Below are 15238 nucleotides of genomic sequence, written 5' to 3'. Positions count from 1 at the left end.
GAGATAAGGTCAATGACACAGGCCCAGTGCAGATTTAGACACCCTCCACTGTACAAGCAAACCAGCCCACAGTCCCAGGGAGTGCAGAGCACTGGTGAGAGACTGCAATTCTGTCCACCAGGATACACAGCTCAGTATTATAATAGCTGTGAGGGTCACACACCTGTCAGTATACACAGATAAGTATACTAGAATAACAGAACAGAACAGAAGCACAACACAACACAACACAACATAACACAACATAGCACAACACTTGTGGGATAAATGAATGAATAAATAAAGACATCTGTTGTTTGTAAAGAGAGCAGGTCAATACTAGTTTAAATGAGGAGGCGAGCGGATGCCTCTCATCACTTACAATGATTGCACCCTGTTCGACTCTGCCTCTGTATATATATCACATATTTGTAATGTAGACCCCAGTGTAGACGGCGTCCTGTGCTCATTACAGTAACAGAGTGATCGGACATCATAAGACTCCTTCACTCTAATGTTAGACCTCGTCCACTTCTCCCACAAAACCTCAGGGTCCATTTCATAGATGTTCGATAAACCCTGTCGAGTCTCAGAAATATAGGAGAGCAGTTGGAGATGTAATCAACTTTGCATTGATTTCAACTGTTTAATGAATTTAATGGTCTTCGTTTCACCACAGGGACTTCACCCGCCCCCCCCCCACTCTATTAAAAAACAAAAAACAGCTATGAGATCGTTCATGGTTTCTATGCGGTCCTGTATTTTCTATATTTGGAGCCATCTGTCACAAAAGGCATGTGGTTGAAATGTAGATCTTCTCAGTTTTCCTTTGGGCGAGGCACCGTCCTCAGTGCTTTCACCGATCAGTCACCCAAAGCATGAGGACGAGCCCACAGTCAGATAAAGCTGTGAATAAGTGAGTTGATATCAGTAATGAATGCTGCAGTGGTCGCTTTCATGCCAAGCATCGTTCAGCGAACTCCACACGCACACATCTTAATGATGCACACGGGCCTAAAATAAAACCCACTCAATTCATGTCCTTTTATAATCATCTCTGATGGAGTTTCCTGTCCAGTGAGAAGTGTCAACATATTTGTTTCCGTGTCATAGAAACACTTTTCTTTTGAGCTCTCTCCTACTGCTTTACAGTTTGGTTTGATCCATTTGTGTTTTTAACAGACTTCTTTCTGTGTTTATTCTCCTTGTTTTCTTTTCTCTCAATGAGATGCTTTGCTCTCCTCCATCTGGCTGTAACACGCTCATGAAGCCGGGCTCTACCCAAACGTACACAGCCGTGTGCTGTCATGCGATTGATTAGTTCCTGCTGCGCCAACAAGATAATCAATATTCCAGCTATTTCGCCCTCTCTTTAACCACTGATCTGTCATGTAGTGAATCAGTGTGCTCTGCTCCGTGCACTCTATCCTGCTCCCCCTCTACAGACATGTACAGATTGTACAAGTCACTGTAACAAGGAGGATAAAAGATGATTGTGCACAATTGGCACAAGAGCATCGCAACAAGTAGGAGGACAATCGATGTGATACCATCAGGATATCCTCCTCTTTACTTGGCATCAGAGTAGCCAGGTTTTATATTATATAATATAATTAGAATATATTATTATGTATATTATTATATAATAATATTTTATTTGACGTATTCATAGTCCCGAATTCTGCTGTACATATATGACATAATAATTATTTCATTATTTTATTTCACTGTAAAAACATATTGTGTTCATTTGTAAAGTTTTAAGACATCGTTCATACTCAGCTTGGTTTGATTTTCGTGTGACCGAGTGAATGTGGACACAAAGACAAGAAAAACACTATATGAAGTCAATTTCTCAGTATGGACACATATTCTGTCTCCAACTGGGATAAGCACATGTCTTTAGGAGTAGTTTTTTTTTTTTTGAGGCAGAAAACTGTGACAGAGACACATATTAAAATCAATAAAGACTGAGACGAACTGTTTGCTTTTTGCAGGTTTTAAACCAAGATACAAGAAAAAGGAATCTTACCAGAAACCACAAAGCTGAGATGCTCAGAAAAGCTGAAGTTGCTAAGGGTAACAGAAGAACATTCATAATTGTGATCAGAACCGAGGTTACATCTAAAAAGAATAAATCTGTGTTTGTCTTGGCTAACTGCAGTTGATGAGTTCAGCATGTAACTGTGCTCCGGTTAAATTGTCATCCTCATAACTCATTCTGCTGTTATGTAACGGCACTGTGGTTCTTTTTTAACTTGTAAAGACGGCATCTTTCATTATTTACAGCCTTTCATAGCACAGATCTATCCGTGATTATAGGCCTGTGCGGGTTTGAGTGATAAATGGGGCAAACTTCCTGCATTCAGGAGGAAGTGCAGCATGTCTGCGCCAAACTGTCGTCAACAGAGCCACTTTCACGGGGATAAAGCCTATTTCTGAGTCAAGCCATCCATTCTTCTGTACCTCGGCGGCATTAATGAAGCGGCAGGGCTGAGAGCGTATAGTGCCTCAGAGTCGTTACATATTCTGCCATCCATTAGCTGAAAACTGTGTTGCTTTAAAACTCCTGTCTTTATAGGAGAAGGGTTTTTCAGTTTTGTCTGAGTTAAGGTTTTGTCATTATTAACCAAGGAAACTGTTTGGAAATTAGTTTTGTTTAGGATTTTGCTGGTAAATACAACTGAGATGTATCCTTACTATATTGTGGCAGAACAGGGTCAACTCCAAAAGAAGTCATTGGTGTCCAGAGACATCTCTAATCTCTGTTTCTATTTTTAAAAAGGTCAAAATGGCGTTTATAATGCCTCTTGAGCAACAATCTGATAGGTGATCACTGAGAGACACCTTCTCTTGGCCTGGTCCTCTCACGACGCATGACTGTTGAAGACAACTTGATACATGCATCAATAATCAGAGAAAATGAGGCTTTACTTTGTACAAAGGCTGCAAAATCAAACTCCTCGATCACAGGTGAGTGTTCAGTAAATCCTAACAGGGAGTCAGTGATGCAGCCACAGCTAAACAGGATCGTCTCAAGGGACCTGTTACCGTAGTCTCTTTCCATCACACAGAAAAAAAACCTGATCCAGATCCTGACCTTGGGGAAATGCTCAGACTCTGTTCTCACTGTGGTTCTTGCCACAGGCATCGACGAGAAAAATATAAGCTCCAAGGGAAATCCTGGTATTTTTCTCAATCAGTGGAGACGGTTGCTGCGTCTGAAATCAGATACTTCAATTAGTACACTCTCATGCACTACGCTGTGCATGGACTCTGACAGGGTGGAGCTATCGCAAATCAAACAAGGCTGTTGTGCACTCACCTGAAATGACGATCACAGCTTCTGACCGCCAAAATACTCACCAGCTGCTTTGTTCACTTGACCTAAAAATGAACTCTTTACTTCATCGTGTGCGTCCTCGTTACACATGATGTGGAAATTACATCACCAACTGTCAGTCGCATGTTCCTCTTTCCTCTGCTGCCATTTTCACAAGTTTGAAAAATATTGTTGGTCCCTCAACCTCTGCAGAGGTTTCCATCATTACTCAACTTTTTTGGTCTGTTTTGATTCTTACACACACACACACACACACATATTCTAATGTTTCTGTTCACAGTGTCATTATATGAGAAATACAAAAAGAACTACTTCCTTAAATTATTGGTTTGTTTTGCAAATCAAACTTAACCACTATGTATCTGTATTACTATAATCAAATATGAATAGTCATCGAGTTGGGATATCCAGGGTCCAGATTTGAGTATTGCACTTACAAATTCAAGTTCTTTTATGATAAAGTAGAAATAATATTTTCACTGACTGAAGTGTTTTCACAGCTGCAGCAGCAGTTGTTTTATTCCTCCTTCTGATCGTCATGCAGCGCATACAATGCATAACAACAGATCATTTTATATACATATACATTTACACTGTTTGCATTAGTTTAATTCAATTCATATTTTTCTATATTTTTTATATTGTAAGTATTCCATGTTACATATTACATACTAATACATTTCCACATTGTGGGACAAATAAAGGATTATCTTATCTTATCTTATCATATCTTATCTTATCTTATCTTATCTTATCTTATCTTATCTTATCTTAGCTTATCTTATCATATTAGCTTCAAGATTAAAACCAGCTTCACGAGGAAAGCAGTGCACACACGCGCACACACACACACATTATGTTGGTGTGTGTATGAGGTCTTACTGAACTTCCCCTGTTCCACAGAGACTTTCTTTCCTGGTACTTATTCCCACAGTAGAGTACAATGAAAATCACCAGTGAGACCTTCTCGGAGCTGGTAGCATCCCCAGATGTACAGAACAGGACATGAAAACAAGCCTCATTATCTTAAACACGTCATCCTCTCTTAATTAATGATGCTACTTAAAGAACCGACAAACTAAAGTAGATTGTCTTTTTCTTACCACATTTAACCAGAATTTGATATCTGAGCAAAATAGAATTAGTCTAAATGTATTAATAGTTTAATACACAAAATAGCAAAATCTATTAATATTGACATATCTTGAATATCTTTGTAATGGCACATATAAACCAACACTGATAAATCCAGATGTTTTCATGAGTAATCAAGGTGTGTTACAGTATTTTTTACTTAAATTATTAAATTAAAACAAGACTCAGTTTTTTGTAGTGCATGAAAAAAGAGGTTGATAAAACCCTCTCATATATTTGATCTTTTAGAGTTTCACGAGTGATTTGGTTGTTCATTCTACCGTGAGATTTAAATTATTAAAAGTAACGATCTCAGTTTCACCAAAAACCATCACAGCCAGATGGAGCCAGTAGAGGGGAGTGTTGTAATGTAGATGTTCATTCATGAAGTCACTCTGAAGGGATTCATTCAACAAATATTTGATATAACACTCTGTTGTGTTTTATTATCCAGAAGATAAACAGGCCGATAAATATTTAGTGTAATATATATATTTTCCCTTTATTGTCGGGCAACAGTTTGAAGTGTGTTTAATGGCTGCAGGTTTTTCTGTGAGAATTTTTTTTTAACTAATTGTTTTAAAATGTGCATTTTGGTTTGAAAATGGTTTATTTTCATATAGTCTCTGTGTTGTGTTTAAGGTCCCTGAAGAGTAACTTGAATCTACCTCTGAGTATGAATTGTGCCGTATGAATGCTTAAGTGTGTTGATTGAAGCTGCTCTGATTTAAGTTTCCAAGTAACTGTTACTAAGGCTGTAATCTTCTGTATATGCAACAAGTAGGGAGCCATAGTAACTTCACCTGATAGATTCAATTCAAATAAATAAGTCTACATTCTTTATTCCACAATCAGCCTGATCAACTGATGAGCTGAACTCTAATGTCAGTGTTTAGATATTTCAAAACAGCACAAACACGGTTTAAAACTCAATTTGAATTTTCTCAGAGCTGCTGCTCTTTTGCAGCCTCTCTCTCTCTCTTCGCAGTGCCCTCGCTAATTAGCCTGTCTCTATGCCTGAATGCATTTCTCTGTGTGGTTCTTACTAAACAAGCTCATCGTTTGAAACCATTCATTCATGTCCGCTCGCTGCAGCTGCTGTCATGGCAACCATGTATGACTGGCAGAAAACAGACCCGTCGTCGAGCCCCAGTCGACCTGGAACGGTTTTAGAGCATGAACACACATTGGGCAGATGAGGAGTTGTGATATTGAGACCCCAGGGGCAGCTACCGACTGTGAGGTGAGTCAGAGACGCACAAGTGTTGGAGCAATGATTCATTCACAACACTTAAAGAGAACAACACACCATGAAAACACATGTGCTTCTGTTTGTGGTTTGGGTGCGAGCTTTATATAACTTTGTCATATGTCTTTTATTTACAGGACTATGATGCAGAATCTAACACATCCACCCCCATTTCCAACTGGAAACCAAATACTTCAGCAGAAATTTGATAAGGCTTCATATGACTTGCACAAGAGGAAGGTCAGGAGTCACATGCCTTTTGTTTTTTTTGGTTTATCACAGTTTCTTTGTTTTGTCTGCAATCTAATCTAATTGATTTTTGTCTACCCTGTTTGTGTGTGTGCCAAAACTTATGTTTTTTAATTTGCTTTGTTTTTGTTCCCAAGGTAAAATCTGCTAAATCAACAATAAACACAACTCCACCAAAGACGTATAGTCACCTGACTCTGAAGCTGAAGAAACAACAGGTTCCTCTTTATTGCTCATGTTTTTAACTCAGTTCACTTCATGTCCATACGTTGGCAGCAGACGTTTCAGTGCTGATACCATCAAGTAAAGTTTCATACCCAAAAAATGATAGAAAATGATTACCACCATTTATCGTATCCAACCTTTATTCAGAATAAAACAGATGCAGTGATAAAATGCAGTAACGAGGTCATCCCTCTTGTGTAAATCAGCATCATTTTTCTATTTTAATCATCTGGTTAAGCTTGAAGAGGAGAGGACACTGAGGATTCAGCAGGAAAACAATATGCTCATGGAAAAAATCTCACACATCATGAGGACGACTGGAGGAGTTGACAACAGAAATAACTATGACAAGAAAAGGTCAGTTAGGCTTTGGGGTTCACGGCAAAACCATCCATGTTGTGGTGAAACACAGATTTGAAGTTGTTTTGCCAAGACATATTTGAAAAGCCCAGTTGTACAGCCTGTGCTCTGCTTGTTATTGCAGCCTTGGCAAAGAGAAGCGACAGCTGGAGTTGATCCGTATCACCGAGGAGAATCAAATGATCCTGTTCCACCTGAGCCAGTGCAGGCCTCACTATAATGTCAGGAGCTGGCATGATGACTGGCTCAAAACACTCAAGTTGATGGACAGCATCGCACTGTACCCAAGAGGAGGAGCAAAGATGCAAAAGGTTATTGAGCACAATCCATACATTAAATATAATGTGTTATGATAATTAAAATCCCCTCCTAAACTGTATTGTGACCTTTGTTTTGCACCATAATAAAGAATTAATTTTCTATGTCAACACCAGGGGCAAGACAAACCCAGCAAGCGAAGCAGTGGTTGTGACGAAGAGCAAAAGATAAACACAGATGCAACCACACACAGCCCTGCAAGCAACAAAACAAAGGCCAAGACAACATCTGGGGGAAATGAAATTAAAAAAGGAACCAGCGAGACAAAAGATACAGGAACAGAGAATCAGCAGGACACAGATAAACACCCTGACCCTGATGCAGATGTGCCTGGGAAATCCACCTCAGCAGATATGCCTGAAAGTCCTGGATCCTCTCAGGCTACTTAGAATTACAAGAGATAAAGAAATAAACAACCACGCACTGTTGAAAAGTCCGTAGCTCCTGGTGGATCTGAAATGTCCCTCACATCTGAAACACATGTTTGTTGTATGTTTTGTGTATTTGTTGTATTTTGCTGAATGGGTCGAAAAAAAAGAATTAAATGTTTTTGTGGATCCAGGATTTTTTTTTTCATTGTGAGATTTTCCTCTTTTCCATTGATTTCTCAGAGAACAATTGATGTAGATGAGAGAAATCAAGCATGTTTAGGAAAAAGATATCTACGAGCATTTTGCAAATTAGTTGTGGCTTCATAAGGGAACAGTGGGGCTGTACTGCTTTTTGTCCAGTATTTCTTTAACTACAACAAAAAAAAAGGTTAAAGGTCAAATGTGTAGAATTTAGTGACCTCTAGTGGTGAAGTTGCAAACATGAGAGAGACTTGGGGTAGCTTCAGTTGTCATGAAAACTCAAAAGGTTTACTTTGTCCAGTTTGGGCTACTGTAAAAAAAACACATGGCAGATTTAAACAGATTAACCACTAGTGAAAACATCACTAGGATTATTTTATATTAACTATCTGCCTATAGATGCCTTTCACTTCAATACCACACACTGAACCTCTGAATAAAATCCCAGTATTTGTGTTTATCTTTGTAAATTTGTTTTGCAGCTTGACAAACATGTGGCATCACTGAAAAAGAGTTTTCGGTCAATGCGGAACCTTTCTCCGCGACTAGTTTCCTTCCGACACAGTTTGCCAGAACACCCGGCGCAGAAAGAAGCCGCGGATTTGATTCCCCGCAGCTAACGAGCTAGCACTGTCCGTGTTCACCGTTCTCTCCTAAGAATGACACGGTTCTTATAGTCAGGCTGTCGGCTTTTTAAAACTCAACATGAATCTCGACAGACTTCGGAAGCGGGTGCGTCAGTACATCGACCAGGTGAGAATAACACGTTCTTTACGAGTTCCTGTGTTAGCCGGCTAATGCTAGCTTTGCGAGCGAACCTGGCGTCAGTGGCGACGAGCCTCCACAGTTTCCCTGCGTGTCTGTGTTGAATGAACTCAGTCTGGTGACACTCTCCTCTCATTGTTCGTGTGTTTCCAGCAACAGTATCAAAGTGCTCTGTTCTGGGCCGACAAGATAGCTTCTCTTTCCCACGGTGAGTTCTGCTGTTCATCACTAGCTGGTACGAGGGCTACTAACCGACCTGTCATTTAAAGTTGGAAAAGCTAATGCTAGCAGGGCTGGTGTTGTGTTAGTGGAACCTTTTATTCCCTGGGTTGTTATTTTTCTAAATATAATCACCGGAAATAGATGTTAGTTTTACCTGTGTTGATGCCGGATTACAGCTGCTGTGTTGTTGTGTAGCTCGATGTCTGTAACGTCAGAGACTGATGGATCTCCCCCCCTGTGTTTGCTTTACAGAGGATCCCCAGGATATCTACTGGCTAGCTCAGTGCCTTTACTTGACCTCACAGTACCACAGAGCCTCCCATGCTCTCCGCTCACGGAAACTTGACAAGGTAATAACAGAAAGCCTGGTTCAGATTTCCTGCATAGACAACAGAATAAATGCATTTAATCCAGTGCACGAATGAAGGCTGAAAGTTTGATATGTGCAAAGCAATGAGCTGTGAATTTGATTATAATAGGATGGATTACTGTGTAATGTCAGTCACGCTGTCCTCTCTCACGCAGTTGTACGGAGCTTGTCAGTACCTTGCTGCTAGGTGCCATGTGAGTAAATGAAAAACACCACTACTGCATAACCTCTTCTACGCGTTTATTAATTGCTGGATATAATCAGATATTATTCGTCTCTAGATATTTATTTGTGTTTATTTTTGTCAGTATGCTGCCAAAGAGTTCCAACAAGCCTTGGATATTCTGGACGCGGAGGAGCCAGCTAGTAAGAAACTGCTGGACAGGAGTATGAAGGAGGACAGTGGGATGCCAGAGTCAGCGAAGGATTGGGACATGTCCCCTGCCTCTGTAAGTCTGGCCTGCCGCTGAAATACTGAAATAAATTAAATACTTGTTGCACTCTTTTTATGTTTTCAGTCTCCCCAAAACAGATTAAAGCACAACACTCCTCTCTGAAATGTTTCAGATCAATAGCTCCATCTGCCTCCTGCGGGGTAAGATCTATGATGCCATGGACAACAGACCACTGGCCACCTCCAGCTACAAAGAGGCCTTAAAACTGGATGTGTACTGCTTTGAAGCCTTTGACCTTTTAACGTCCCACCACATGTTGACTGCACAGGAAGGTGAGGCTGATCTGTGCCAGTGATGTTCGCTGATCTTTTGCATTTCCGCAGATACCTTTTATTTACCATGTCAGAAACCAGCAATCTATGCAAAACATGTTTTTAATTTTTCAACAGAGAAAGACTTTCTTGACTCCCTTCCTCTGAGTCAACAGTGCACAACGGAAGAGGAGGAACTGTTACACTTCCTTTTTGAGAATAAGTTAAAGAAGGTAGGGAAGCTCTAAATTGAGTCCTCAAAATATTGCATTTATCATTAAACTTAAATATATGGCCAGTGCTATTTTAACATTGTTAATAAATCTGAGGAAAACCAACAATGAACTGACACTAACATGCATATTGCCCGTGTTGCTTAGATGTATATCAGTGTTATTCTGGCTTGTTTTTCTCCAACTGTCTTAAAACGTATCACCTATATGTGCCCTCTTCGGACCTTGCTATTATAATTTTCCCAATTACCTAAATTATTAGGTTGGTTAAACCTTTAACCTTTTACACACATTAACACACACACACACACACACACACACACACACACCCTCTCCCTCTTCTCTCTGCAGTATAACAAGCCCAGTGATTTGGTGGTGCCAGAGATGGTCAATGGTCTCCAGGACAACTTGGATGTAGTGGTGTCTCTCGCAGAGAGGCATTATTATAACTGTGATTTCAAGATGTGCTACAAACTCACATCAATGTAGGTGTCTGATGTAGTTTTATATCTTAGTTGTTCTGCATATGATTTAGAAATTAATTCTCTGGGCATGTGGGGCCTGTATCAATGTATAAATATCATATTCTAACATCACACGATAAAGATGTATTTCAGCTGTGTAGACGAGATGTTGCTTACTTGACTTTACAGCTTTACCAACACATCATACTTCACTTACTGCAACATAAGAAAAGAGTTTCGTCAGACACACATCTGTCGAGTTATTGTGGTCTAACAGTCAGACTATTCAAATGTGTCATTTCATTCATATTGTAGCAGATGTTGCTTTTTTGCAAGTGTATATTTTGTGTGAATAGAACTGGTTGCACCTGGAAGCTCGTATTTTAGTTTACCTCAAAATGTATATAGATATTTTTTTCTAAATGAGATTGAATTGAATGCATCTCTGTTTTGTTTTTTATTTCAGGGTGATGGTTAAAGACCCATTCCATGCCAACTGTTTACCAGTCCACATAGGAACTCTGGTGGAGCTTGGAAAAGCAAATGGTAAAATCAACCAACCACATCATTTTTTTTTTTGGTTTGTACTCATCAGACTGATGGTGAAACCTTTTGTTCTGCTGTGTTTAAGCTTTTTGTTTGTTTTTCTTCACTTGCAGAGTTGTTCTACCTCTCACACAAACTTGTAGATTTATATCCCAACAACCCAGTAAGTGCTGCAGTTTAATCTATTTATCCCATTAAGATTAATTCCCAGTTTATTATAACCAAACACAATTTTTTTCTCAGGTGTCCTGGTTTGCTGTTGGGTGCTACTATCTCATGGTTGGCCATAAAAACGAACACGCCAGGCGATACCTTAGGTATGCATTGATATCCTCAAAATTAAGTTTCTGTTTGAGGCCAGATTATGGTTGTACATTTTCGTTCATTTATACATATTGGATATTGAATATCTCCTGTAGCAAAGCCACCACCCTGGAGAGAACTTATGGTCCTGCATGGATTGCCTATGGTCATTCATTTGCAGTGGAGAGTGAGCATGATCAAGCCATGGCTGCCTACTTTACTGCCGCTCAGCTGATGAAAGGGTAGGTACATGATTGACACTTCCTGGATTTTCTAATTCCAAATGTGAGTCTTTTTAGAGCTTGCACAAACCAGTGGAGGGAAATGTCACAGATATTGATTGGTGCTTACGTTGGACAATTCCGCTGAATGTGTGTTACGCCCCTGCGCCTGGTTTGACAGTAACTCAACATAAAAAGTCACAACCGACAGCTGTCGGTTGTTGAGGACTTCTCGCCTACGCGATCAGTAACTGATGTATTTATAGATCACATGGAGAAAGTTAATAACTTAAGAAAGCATTACTACTGGATGCAGCATGAGTAAGTACCCCTGAGTGCAGGATGAATTATGCGTTGAAACTGTTTTACAGGAAGTGAAACGAGATGGATTTTGACATATATCACAAGATAAACGAACAATGTAGATTTTGCAGTCACATGCTGTCGGTCATTAAAACTACACATTTCCACATCACCAGCTCACAAATTTTGCTTTGACAGATTCATTTTGTGCTAAATGTTTGACACATTAAATGATGACAGGTAGAAATATAGCAGCATTTACTTTTTTATGATGGAATAGAGCCTGCTGCCAAAAATGTCATAGACGTAGCCTTTCCATAAGTTTAATGCTCATCTAATAAAACTTTCAGCTAAAATGAAATGTTGCTATTCTGTGAATGTTTTTTTTTTTCTTTCCTGTCACAAGTGTTTGATTGTGACATGTGTTTCCAGAGCAACAATATAAAAACATGCACATCTGCAAAAGAAGCAAGCACAAGTATTGATTATCTTGATTTTTGGAACGTTTCCAGAAGCAAAGTAAAATTTAAGAAGTTATCATTTGTTTAAATTATAAGTGGCTGTAAAACATTTTCTGTTAAAATAAAATCTACATTTTTAAGGCTACCATTCCTGTTAAAGGGTTTTAATCACTGATTTTTCTGTAGTGTTTTTAAAGAATAAGGTAAGAGAAGCTTGTTGTGATGTCTCCTGCTCTTTCTCACTCAGGTGTCACTTACCCATGCTCTACATTGGCCTGGAGTACGGTCTGACCAACAACTCCAAGCTGGCAGAACGTTTCTTCAGCCAGGCTCTTAGCATCGCTCCAGAGGACCCATTCGTCATACACGAGGTGGCAGTGGTCGCATTTCAAAATGGAGAGTGAGTCGTGCAGCTACAAAAACACACACACACACACACAAACTAACACTCACACCTGTAGTTTGACAGATACCTGTTTATTAAAGCATCATTTCGACTTTAACTGTTGCTAATCGTTTGTCCATGCTGTGAATGACAAAAACAATATTCACTTTTGTTATATTGAGAGGACTGAAACATCTCCAACAGATAACTCTTTGTGACTGTCATCTTGAAGGAAAATATGTATGTACACAAATATAAGTACTGTCATTCTAAAAACAGTTATTCCTGTATTTCACATGTACTGTTTTAGCTGGAAGACTGCAGAGCGACTGTTTCTTGATGCAATGGAGAAAATCAAAGCCATAGGAAACGAGGTAACTGTAAATGTATTTATCATTGAAAATAATAAACTGTTGTGGCTGTAAAACACAAGCTCGATATTTAAAGTATGTTTTTGTCTTTCATATTTAAGGTCACTGTGGACAAATGGGAGCCTTTGCTAAACAACTTAGGTCATGTGTGTCGGAAACTGAAGTGAGTATTGAGCCTATTTCCTATTTGAACATATGATCTTGAATTGTTGGAGAGTGGCTTGTACTTGAAGCTCTGTATTTTTTCCGTCCTCTATGGGAGAGCATGTATACAAGCAGTAACATATCGAGGTTTTTGTCAGTGAATTATTGAAAAAAATCAGCCCGAGTGTATTTTCCTCTATCTGTTCATTCCTCTCCTATTCATCCAGCTCCTACAAACTATTTTCAGAAATGTGCTCACTTCTTCTTTTGCAGTCATTCTGCAAGGGCAGGGTCCTCATTGTGACTTCATGCAAATACCTTTGGGAATAAAAACCACAAATACTGTTTTTAGCTGCGACACCTTACTGAAATTGGCTTTGTCTTCACTCTAACTCACCAAGTCACTGTCAATGCCAAACCTGTTTGGTGATTCTGTCACGAGATCCACTCATAGTCCACTTGTACCATTCATTGCTCATTCATCAAGATTTTTCTTAATTGCACATACTGTAACAGTAGCTCTGAAACCACTAGTGCTGCTGCTCTGCAGATAGTTGACGTGGTTTCAGATTTGTTGGATTTGTTCGTTTTCACTCCACACAGTCATAGAGAAGTTAGTCATGTGGTATTAGTCTTTCAATACGCTCTATGATCAAATGTGTGTTGTTTCCTGTCTGCAGACATCTGCTTTGCTTGAAATTCTGTTGAATCCATTGGTATTGACGTGTGTGTGTCATTGTGTTTCTGTAGAAAATACAACCAGGCTCTGGAGTACCACCGTCAAGCACTAGTGTTAATCCCTCAGCACGCCTCCACCTACGCTGCCATAGGATACGTGCACAGCCTCATGGGCGACTTCGAGAGCGCAATCGACTACTTTCACACGGTAAAGTCTCTTCTCCTTCAGTTTTAAAGGGATTGGTTCTTTTTCGACACAATTTGTGAGAGTTGATGAAGAATTAAAGAAATAGCATAACATATAAAACAATTGGTTTGTACCTGGGATGTTTTTATGATTTAGTTTAGATTTTGTGTTTTTTTTTTTTTTTTCATTAGTTGATTTTCTTTACCTCAAGAAATATGTTTTTCTTCTGAAACCTCCACGTTATATTTCTTTCTTTGTGCGACAGGCGCTAGGACTGAAAAGAGACGACACTTTCTCTGTGACGATGCTCGGTCACTGTATAGAGATGTACATCGGTGACACAGATGCCTATATAGGTATGATACAGCTCTACTCCAGTTTCACTTATAAAAATATTGTTAAAAAAGTACTAGTATTTAGAATACCACAACAGAAAACCACGATTTTGTTTACCATCTAAAAATGAGCAGCTCTGTGGCAATAACACTTTTCATTTGTTTCCACTAAGGCACAGACATTAATGACAAAGTGCGTGGCAGCTTGAACACTCCAGCGCTGATGAAGATGCTGAACACATCGGAGCCCGGTGACGCTCTGGCCACGCCGAGACTGGAAGACACAAGCATCACGTCTTTGGAAACGCCGCTCTCGAATCAGGACAAGATGATGCTGGAGACGCCTCTTCGACTGTCTCTCACTCTGGAGTGTGACATGTATGAGAGTGACGTCATGTTAGACACCTTATCGGACACTAGCACGTGATGTCCTCCTGTCAGGAGGTGGAACTATCATCGATACAGGTTTCAAACCCAAGAGCAGCATTCAAACCAAGATGTCGGCACCTGTCCTCCGCCAAACATTTCCTGTGGATCCCCCCTCTAGTGCATTAGACGTTTCTGTAAGTGACAAAACATAGAACAAGCCATCGAGAACATTATGAACATGAGCAAATGTGTGGATTCATTCTTTATACAGCAACTTGCTGTACATCGTATTCATTCTGCAAGAATGCACTTTAAAGGGGGAGTTAACGCAGGCTTTGGCTCAGAGGTTGAGTTCTTGGTTTAGTACTGAACCTTGGGTTAAGCCTGAAGATGATGGGATCCTCTGACACTTGGTTGAACTGAGCAAAGCGCCGCACATCTCACGTCACAACTAAAAGACTGTAGTCACTTATTACTGCCTGTGGCAGGAGCCTCCGCGTTGCTTAACCTGTGGATTTTCACCTCCAATAAACAGCCAGCTACCTTCAAGCAGTTTTGGTGAAAACATTTCTTGTTAATTCCTACAATAAACCATGCATTTATCTTTAAAGAAATTTAGCATGTGTGCTTTGGTTTTTTGTAATATCTTTGATCATGTTACTGTCACATTGATTTAATCTTTTCTAATATCCTGTAGGTTATATTTCTGTTGTATAAAAGGATAATTGGTTTAAAAGCTGTTTGAA

At 39.6% G+C, this 15238-nt stretch overlaps 2 protein-coding genes and 1 long non-coding RNA gene across 3 annotated transcripts; 2 read left to right on the top strand and 1 right to left on the bottom strand.

Moving 5' to 3' along the window:
* Positions 1-1826: 1826 nt before the first annotated feature.
* On the bottom strand, positions 1827-3375 carry LOC138411753 (uncharacterized). Its single transcript, XR_011244240.1, has 2 exons — positions 3305-3375; positions 1827-3200 (listed from the first exon to the last, which is right to left on the bottom strand). It is a non-coding gene; the product is annotated as an uncharacterized lncRNA (long non-coding RNA).
* Positions 3376-5457: 2082 nt separating this feature from the next.
* cfap97d2 (CFAP97 domain containing 2) lies at positions 5458-7421 on the top strand. Its single transcript, XM_020100740.2, has 6 exons — positions 5458-5699; positions 5843-5945; positions 6092-6172; positions 6418-6536; positions 6664-6850; positions 6974-7421. The coding sequence occupies exons 2-6, from the start codon at positions 5847-5849 to the stop codon at positions 7244-7246; spliced, it is 759 nt and encodes a 252-aa protein (XP_019956299.2). The 5' UTR covers positions 5458-5699; positions 5843-5846; the 3' UTR covers positions 7247-7421.
* Positions 7422-7974: 553 nt separating this feature from the next.
* On the top strand, positions 7975-15106 carry cdc16 (cell division cycle 16 homolog (S. cerevisiae)). The gene is made up of 18 exons (XM_020100739.2): positions 7975-8182; positions 8348-8402; positions 8669-8766; positions 8942-8980; positions 9095-9235; positions 9354-9513; positions 9631-9725; positions 10077-10210; positions 10656-10735; positions 10849-10898; positions 10979-11052; positions 11155-11280; positions 12271-12423; positions 12719-12782; positions 12881-12942; positions 13674-13809; positions 14054-14144; positions 14297-15106. The coding sequence occupies exons 1-18, from the start codon at positions 8135-8137 to the stop codon at positions 14548-14550; spliced, it is 1860 nt and encodes a 619-aa protein (XP_019956298.1). The 5' UTR covers positions 7975-8134; the 3' UTR covers positions 14551-15106.
* The last annotated feature ends 132 nt before the right edge of the window (positions 15107-15238 follow it).

Source organism: Paralichthys olivaceus, chromosome 10, assembly GCF_024713975.1.
Source record: "Paralichthys olivaceus isolate ysfri-2021 chromosome 10, ASM2471397v2, whole genome shotgun sequence".
Classification (NCBI taxonomy): Eukaryota; Metazoa; Chordata; class Actinopteri; order Pleuronectiformes; family Paralichthyidae; genus Paralichthys; species Paralichthys olivaceus.
This window is presented reverse-complemented; position numbering and strand designations above follow the sequence as displayed.

Excerpts from the sequence above, each read along its gene's own strand:
- cfap97d2 (XM_020100740.2), top strand. The coding sequence starts at position 5,847 with ATGATGCAGAATCTAACACATCCACCCCCATTTCCAACTGGAAACCAA. Across the intron at positions 6,173-6,417 it reads TGAAGCTGAAGAAACAACAG|CTTGAAGAGGAGAGGACACT; the intron begins GTTCCTCTTTAT and ends CATCTGGTTAAG. Across the intron at positions 6,851-6,973 it reads GAGGAGCAAAGATGCAAAAG|GGGCAAGACAAACCCAGCAA; the intron begins GTTATTGAGCAC and ends TGTCAACACCAG.
- cdc16 (XM_020100739.2), top strand. The coding sequence starts at position 8,135 with ATGAATCTCGACAGACTTCGGAAGCGGGTGCGTCAGTACATCGACCAG. Across the intron at positions 12,783-12,880 it reads TCAAAGCCATAGGAAACGAG|GTCACTGTGGACAAATGGGA; the intron begins GTAACTGTAAAT and ends TTCATATTTAAG. Across the intron at positions 12,943-13,673 it reads CATGTGTGTCGGAAACTGAA|AAAATACAACCAGGCTCTGG; the intron begins GTGAGTATTGAG and ends GTGTTTCTGTAG.